General features: G+C 39.3%; 1 protein-coding gene across 1 annotated transcript in view; it reads left to right on the top strand.

Moving 5' to 3' along the window:
• The window catches only part of myo6b (myosin VIb), a 35516-nt gene extending 27087 nt beyond the window's left edge, over positions 1 to 8429 (top strand). Inside the window, exons 29-33 of the mRNA XM_069719027.1 lie at positions 7 to 69; positions 4090 to 4193; positions 5704 to 5838; positions 6212 to 6427; positions 7028 to 8429. Coding sequence (XP_069575128.1) covers positions 7 to 69; positions 4090 to 4193; positions 5704 to 5838; positions 6212 to 6427; positions 7028 to 7227 — 718 coding nt within the window. The 3' untranslated portion in view covers positions 7228 to 8429. The remainder of the gene's footprint in view (positions 1 to 6; positions 70 to 4089; positions 4194 to 5703; positions 5839 to 6211; positions 6428 to 7027) is intronic.
• Positions 8430 to 8866: the final 437 nt, after the last annotated feature.

Consider the following 8866-nt stretch of genomic DNA (forward strand, 5'->3'; position numbering starts at 1 on the left):
TTGCAGTGTTTTCTCCAGTGATGACTCTTTTTCAGATCTTCCTATCTCTTCATCCTCAGCCAGAGCCATGTAAGATATCAGTAGAGCCTTCTATAACTGCCCATTTCCAAATATACCCAACACCAACAGTAGTAACTCACTCTGTCTTAATCCCTATTGTAGTCCTAAATCTCCAAACTACATGGATGTCAGATTATACCAACACAAGGTCTCTGATTCTCCTTCTCAAGACATCCCCTATCAGGTTTTTGTATCTTTTGTAGCATACTAAATCATTTATAGCATAAAGATGCCAAACCCAACTATAAATAAGATGTGGATGATAAAGTGCAGTATGTGGTCTTGTTCTTTCTCTGATCTTAACTGGCTCTGCATGAGTCTGCAGTGGTTAAAACCGTGTCTGCAGCCTTTGGTGCACAGCACAAACTCCAGCTTTATTATCTCTTGGTCTCCCCTGTCTCCTAAACTGAAAATGTAAATGTACATATTTTATATAACTTGACAAATGTTATTGATCTCCAGCTCCAGGTGCAAACCCTTTGGAATTCTATTCTTCTATTCTATTTTTGCATAAATATCACCTAAAAGATTAGATTTTGACTTAAGTCAAAGAGAACTAAATTCAATCAATGAGAAATATTGTACTTATTTATTTATTGAGGAAAATGATCCAAAATTACATATCTGGGAGTGACAAAGTATGGTACCCTTGACTTTCATTATCTGATGTAACCCCCCTTGTGCAACAATAAGTGGAACTAAACCTTTCCGGTAACTGTTCATCATTCATGCACCGCAGTTTGGAAGAATTTTAGTCCATTCTTCTGTACAGTACAACTTCAACTTTGTGATGTTGCCGAGTGTCCACAGCTAAGCTGTTTGCTTCAAGTCCTTCTACAACATTTCTATTGGATTAAGGTCAGGACTTTGAATTTTGACCATTCTTTGATAAAGGGACTTGTGTTTGGGTCTAGCAGCATGTTTTGGGTTTTTTTTGTCCAAATTTAGTTTGCTGACAGATATTTTCCTTTAGAATTCTGTCGTATAATTCAGAATTCATTGTGCCAGTAATGACAGTTAGCCGAACTGGCCCAGAGGAAGCGAAACAGGTTTAAACCATGATACTACCACCACCATGCTTCACAGATGGGATGGAATTCTTATGCTTGAATACTGTGCTTTCCTTTCTTCAAACATGACACTTCTGATTTAAACCAAAAAGTTATATGTTGGTCTCACCTGTCCACAGATCATTATTCAAGTAGCCTTCTGGCTTGTCCATGTGACCTTTTGCAAACTGCAGACAGGCAGCAAGCAATGTTCTTTTGGGCGAGCAGTTATCACATCTTCACAAGGGACCCAAACACACAACTGATTGTGAAGCAAATGGAGAACTTTGCTTGTTGAAATTACAAAGGGCCAGGCAGGTGAGAGCTCACAAAATAAAAAGACACCAAAGTCTCGGGAAAAGTAAAGTGTAAGCTCAGACAGACAGAAATGTATTATCCAGCAGCCTGGTATTGGCCAACTGGGAGTAAATATACTGGGCTGGTTGCAGAGTGGCTGCAGGTGAACAGAATGTGGAAGTGGTGGGCGTAGCCGGAAGGAGACCGGGCACACAGAGACACTAGGGACCTCTGCTGGGTGGAGGAAGTTATTTATGACCTTGCAGATTATTACATGCCTTCCTCTTGGAGGGAGCTTTGTGGTTGATCACCTTTAGGGAGGGTAACAGTGGTCTTGAATGTCCTCCATTTCTACACAATCTATTTGACTGTGGATTGGTGGAAGTCTTTTGATACGGTTTTGAACACTTTTCAAGCTAGATGACGATCAATAACTTTTTCTGAGCTCTCTGGGAAATGTCCTCTGTTCGTGCCATTATATACAAACATAAACTGTAAAGCTCAGACTTTGATGGATCTCTGTTCTTTAAATAAAACAGGACACCCACTCACACACCTGATTGTCATTCCATTGATTGAAAACACCTGACTCTAATTTCACCTTCAAATTAACTGATAATCCTACAGGTTCACATACTTTTGCCACACATTTTGTAGATCATTTTCCTCAATGAATAAATGACCAATGTTTGCCTCGTGTGTTTAATTAGGTGCTCTTCATTTATTTTAAGAATTGTGTGAAAACATGTTGTTTTAGATCAAATTCATAAAGAAATATAGAAAATTACAAAGGCTTCACAAACTGTGAAGCACCACCATACATGTATAGTTTATGATTTAATTTCATGAGTCTTAACTTACACTCCTCAGGACACCAATGGGTACATTATAAATGAATGATATGACCATTTACCTTGGAGACAGAATATCTGTATTCAAAATGTAATTTCCTTACTAAGAACCTTTAGCATCCTGTTTCCAAAATCACTTCTTCTTTCTCTCATTCACTAATTTACTCATTCACTATTCCCTATGCAATAGACACTCAGTAGCTTTCTCTATCGTGAACTGGAAGTTCATTGTATTGTGGCAGATTGTTGGCAGAAAGTATTGCACATGCCATGGACAATACTTTTTTCCTTCCATTGTGGAAAATTTAAAAAACGGCAGTGGGTAGATATAGTGCACTGTGAAGCTAATCAGGAGTGACTGGGATGACAGACAGAGCCACTGATTGAAAACAGTATTTAAAAAGTTTACTGAAACCACAGAACTTTCAGTGTCGGCCCACCTCATACCACTAAACATTAGTCCTAATTTGAACTCGGCTATCTTAGATAACATTTGAAACGCAGTATGTCTACAATCATTCTGTGTTTAAAGGCAAGAGAAGTCCTCCCGAAGCTGATAGAGGCCTTATCTGTAAGTCCAGTCAGCACAAAATTACATTTGACCCAATGTTATCTTGTCGGTGTTGGTTGCAGGGGCCTCGTCGCAGGTGTCTCTAACTATTACTCTGACTCAGCTGAAAGCCAGCAGAAGATCTGTTGCAAGAAAGAAAGCTGCGTGTGTTGCATGTGCACAACGCAGAGCTTAAACATGAGAAAGCTTTCGTGCTGTAGAAGTATACAGTACTAGTAGCTAAAGGACGACCCTCCATTTTCATTTTCCTCCAGCCTTTCATTTCTCCTTTACCTACTGCCAGAAGCAAAGCCCCAGCCATTGCTTTGCTTCCACTTCTTTATTCCTTTCCTGCAACAAAAGAAAAAAGATTGGTGTCTGCTTTATCACTAGCACACACTGGCACATGTCTCAGCCAGAATGACAATGATCCTGAATCAGTTTAATCTTTGCAGTCAGTATGAATTATGAATTGTAATCTCGCTAATGATTTGTAGATCAGCCGCCCTCTACTCAGAGACATTAGCAGCGATGCCAACTGTAAATAGAAGAGGCAAATCCTGTGTCTTATTGAATTAGCAGCCTCGACTCAGCAGGGAAGCAGAAGACAGGAGCTCAGAGCTCTGCAGCACACTGTTAAGCAATTGAAACTCAATCAATTGTAATTAATGATTTATATAATAAAACACTGCATGGTTATACCTTGTTTTTCAGTCACTGTTAACATAAGCTTGAAAAAGAAACACTCAGAGAAGTAAGCGGCAGGTTGTAGCTTTAGAAGAGCTTTGTATTATTTTAAGTGGAGTTGAAACTTAAAGCAGCAAGCATGTGGACAAACTGTGGTCCTGAGCTCCCCTGCTGACTGGCTTTTAATTAATTTCATTGGCTGAGACAATGAAGAGGGCTTGAAAGAAGTGAGGTGTTGGTTTCTTTTTGTGGCAGGTAAATTTAAAAAAATCTGACTTTTATCCAATATTAATTTTCTGCCATTGAAATCCCATATCCCACTATGCTTGAAAATTAATACATCCAGTATTATTCCTCTTCAAGTGTTAATTTAATTCACAGTAATTTACTAGGGAAATTCCGGATTTCTGATGTTCTTCTGGGAACTGACACCTCCCTGAAACTCGAATCATTGTCAGTGTTAAAAAGTAAAAAAAAAAAAAAGGAAAGTCAAGCCCTTCATCTGTGTTACTCCCACCTCTTCACACTTACCTATGGCACGCTTACCTTCTTTTGTCTCTCCCTCACACCCACATGCATCTGTTCCTTGCCACAGAGGTCCTCAGGTGCAGGCGACCAAAGCTGCTGCCGGTGTGAAAAAGTATGACCTCAGCAAGTGGAAGTATGCTGAGCTGCGAGATGTCATCAACACTTCCTGTGGTGAGAGATCCTGAACACACCCAGCTTCAGCATGATGCTCCCTGAGTGTGTGTGCTCTGAAGCAGCCATTACAAACAGATTTAGGTGTTAGGTAGGTAGGTAGGTAGGTAGGTAGGTATATACATACTTTATTAATCCCCGAGGGGAAATTTTTTCGCCACAGCAGCATACATACAGGAGCAATAATAGAAACAATAGAATAAAATAATAATAGAATAGAATAATATAATAGAAAAGCAATAAAATAAAAAATATACGTGTTACAGCACGTAATCAAATTCATGATACATCTCTTTCCTCCCTTTTATCCCAATTTATTTACAGTTTTCAGCCCCAACATTAAAACATTCACCATCAAGCTCATGTTTTGGCATTTTGGATGCCTGAAAACATCTCTCTGCACAAGCTTTTCAGCTCCACATTTCACTCAGTAATTTTTTGAGTTGCCAGAGCGGCTGTTAAAAAGTTGAGACTGCAGCTGTACACAGTACGAAAACACGATGTCTTGCCTAAAAAAAAAAATCAAAAGACCCATGTGAGGATGTTCCCACAGCTGCTATGGCTCATCAGCTTGTGTTTTAGTGGTGGAGAAAGGAAATTATAACCATTATGGAAGATGGCTGACTTTTGCTCTTCCTAGTCATTCCCAGCCAACCCTCTCCTCAGTCAGCATGAAAGGCAGATGCCTTTCTGCTGGCTCCCCCACCGATGCCTCCGTAATTGCCACTGTATATAGTACTCTGATCAGCACTCTGATATCCCCTTTGGGATTCCAAGGACATCTGGTTAATTTGTGGAATCCATTTGCTTTGATAGTGTTGGTGGTCTTACCAAAAAATGTGTTTGAAGTCTAACTGATTACAGCCATATGTTCACAAAAAGTACTGAACGTTGTGAATGTTCTTTTTTTCAGCAGTGGGAAGAAAATCCCACAAACTCCTTATAATATTTCATTGTATATTTTGAGCTTTAATAGAGATTAAAATATCCATTCCATCAATTCAATATGTTGCACTTTATTCTCTAAATGTTTTGGGCTATTTTGTCCTTATTTGGGTGGTATTGGAGGTTGTTCTGGGTTTCATTTATCTTCCAAATGGTAATAGCAAGTAAATTGAAGACTTATGGCATTTCATCAAATTCAAAATATCTCTTACATACAATATTTCATCAGGTATATTGTGAGATTTTGGGAAACACGCTCACTTACTTTATTCTCAAGAGAAGATTGGCGTTACTCTCATTTCTTTAGCTTTGCTTAGCATATAGTCATGTTGCCTGGTTCTGTCCAGACTCTGCCAATATACAAATATGAATCTCATTGTTTAACATGGTACATGTTGTTTGTAGTGTGGAAACTTTAAGTTGTGGTTTTATAGTGGGTTTTTTTTGTGTAGCTTCATATTCAAAATAAAGATGTGAGAGTGGTGGCAAACTTCTTATGTAATGCTCAGCAAGAACAAAAATTGTGATTTTGTGAGTTCTCACTAATTTAAAGCTTTGTGGACAGACATTGAGCTCCTGGCTGCCTGCAGAGAGGAGTTCCACCGTCGTCTAAAGGTCTATCATGCATGGAAGTCCAAGAACAAGAAACGTAACGACGACGGGAGCGATCAGAGGGCTCCTAAATCTGTCACTGACTATGGTTAGTAAAGAACTGTGTTCCCTGTAGTATCCATTTCTTTACTGTAATGTTACACCTGTGAATATGAGCACTCACTCTCATACAGTATTCAGCACATTAACACAGTCGACAGTCACACATGCATACCTCATTGCGCACACATTAGGTTAAAGGTGACAAGTTTTCTCCACTTTCACCTCTCGCTTTTCATGGGCAGGAATTAGTAATCTGCACAAATGTATTTGGCTACATTCAATTCGCTGATAAAACACCCAAGCCTAAAAAATTCAGCCAATTTGTTGAAATTAGCAGGTGACTGCCAGCAATGACAGCTACTTTATTTAAAATATTGCCAACACTGGAAATAAGCAACTCACACTTTGTTTCACTGCAGCTGAACAGAACCCAGCTCCGATAACAGCGCAGCATCAGGAGGTGGCCATGAACCGCCAACAGCGATACTTCCGCATTCCTTTTATCCGGCCTGCTGACCAGTACAAGGACCCCCAGAATAAAAAGAAGGGCTGGTGGTATGCTCACTTTGACGGGCCCTGGATAGCCAGACAGATGGAGCTTCACCCAGACAAACGGCCCATTGTGCTGGTCGCAGGTGAGTCAACAGCTTTTTAATGTTGCTTTGTCCGCGCCCCTCAGGTCGCTTCACCCGCCCCTTATCTCCCAACGGTTCATCCCCTCCAACCCTAGATGGGGTTAATCCTTTTGGCTCTTACAGCTCAGGTTTAAGTAGTTTTGGAAGCTTCATTGGTAAAAGTATCCAGTATGCCACACAAACAGAACAAAATCAGAGAAAAGTCTGAATTGTTTTGTTTTTTTAAATTATCCTTTAATCCATCCATCATGGAAGGGTTCTTGATCTTTAGGCACTGCTGATTTACTCCACACAATGTCAGAAAAGAAGAAGAAATGCCCTCTGAGTTACTCCAAGCTCAAAGTGAAATCTTCTAATGCTGTTTTTTTTTCTAAGAGACAGTTCAAAACACAAAGATATCAACTAATTGATCAAGATATAAATAAATGGGAAGCAGACTTTGTCAAAGAATTCTTTTAGCACTATTTAATTTGCTGTATGTAATGATGTTTGGGCAATCAATATACAGTAAATGGATGACTCTAACCACGTCTGTGATCAAGGTACTTGTACACAAGGGTATGTATTCCCAGTAAACCTTCTTCCTTCACCACCGCTCAGGCAAAGACGACATGGAGATGTGTGAGCTGAGTCTGGAGGAGACGGGTTTGACGAGGAAGAGAGGGGCCGAGATCCTGCCCAGGCAGTTTGAGGAGATCTGGGAGCGCTGCGATGGAATTCAGTACCTGAAGAAAGCCATCGAGAACAAGCAGGCGCGCCCAACGCACGCTACCGCCATGCTTCAGAGTCTCCTCAAGTGAACCAGAGCGAGCAAGATAAGGGTGCAGACCGAACTTGTGAACCACTGATACAAACACAAACATGCAAGAGGAGCACAGCGTACTTGTGGTGTGTGGGATGCGGCCACAGTCAAAGATGCTCCCTACACAATCTGTAGGCACTCTGTAAGCATTCTCTTTTTATTCCCTGTATGGTCTTTAATTTTTCTTATATATATCTTTACCTTTTGTAGTGTAACACCTCACGTGCGTAGCGTTAGCATTTGTGTTTAGTCTTTTTCCTCAATCCATGCTTGGGTTGAGTCTCCCACTGTGAGGCCTTAAATTGCAATATCATTACACCACTAAAGTCTTAAATGATGCACAGCCTTTGTAGCAATGAACCTGAAACCTTAATGCTCTGCAAAAGGAACAATATATTAGTCAGAGAAACTTGACGAACTGCGTAGAGGCGCTTTTTAATGGTGTGTAACTGTCTTATATTTCCATGCTTTGGGGTTTTTCTGAATACTGAGACTATAATTACCATCTAGTGTCTATAAATATATCTGGTGGGATTAGGAAATAATTGAATTTCTACACAGAGGCAGTTTATATGAGATGTCAAGAAAAAAAAACTGCGGATTTTTCTCATATTTACATGTAGTGAATAGAAGTTCATATAAAGAGAAAGAATAGGTGTAAGCTTTGATGTCTAATGTAAAATATACCCTATTTTAATCTTGTGTTACAAATTTGACTGCAACAAAAATCATGTGATGGCTAATTATTAGATCTTTTTCACTCGCAAAATAGCTTCATGAAGTCTAGTGCATTTTTCTTGCGGAAACACTTTTTAAGAAAGTCTTTTTACTCATTTGTTATTTTCTCACAGCGTAATACGGCTGTGTCGACGCTCGAAGTTTGTGCACGCTCATTTGTTATGTGAAAGGGAAATGTTTTCATGTTTGCAGTTTTGTGGGTTTGAGGTTGTTTTACAGACAATAATGCAATTTATGTGTGCGTCGTGTGTGTTTCTTCATGTAATATTTAATTGAGTTGACTACTTGACTACTTTGTTGGTTTGGCCGGGAACATATCCGTCATCTCATTTGATAGTCAAACCTTTGTTTAGACTCTTATTTACTGAAAAATCTTGTTATTCACTTAAACCTGTACCTGCGTCACTATCAAATGTTTCCTCTTTGATCCTCTGTTGTATGTCGGCCTTCGCACTGGAATACTGTAGAAAATAAACGTATTCCCAGATTGTTCTTGATTGTTCTTTCTTTGGAAGTTACTGTGAGTGACTTAGTTCACTCACAACACAGCTGTCAGTGGTCAGTGCTCTGTAAATAGATCTGAAATCCCAATGCTAATAGTGGCTAATAAGATTAGGGTGAAGATTAATTTAACAACAAAGGCTAATGTAGTGCATATGCCATCGCAAAGCTAATGTTTGTGAGGCCAAGTGATTAAAACTGCAGGATTTAAGGTTCCTTTCAGAACCTTAAGAGTGTTTAAGTATTCACAATATTTTAGGTTTTCCTGTTTTTGTTTTAAAATTAGTGCCAACAACAAGCTATAGATATTATTAAAAACACAAATGAGCCATAAGTATACGTGACTTGAGATACAAACTTGTTTTAGAGCCTCTCCAATGTTTATTTTCTTCATATTT

The sequence above is a fragment of the Brachyistius frenatus genome, unplaced genomic scaffold (assembly GCF_029030835.1).
Source record: "Brachyistius frenatus isolate BFR_SWC_R1_liver_20210118 unplaced genomic scaffold, ASM2903083v1 Contig_204, whole genome shotgun sequence".
NCBI classification, from domain to species: Eukaryota; Metazoa; Chordata; class Actinopteri; family Embiotocidae; genus Brachyistius; species Brachyistius frenatus.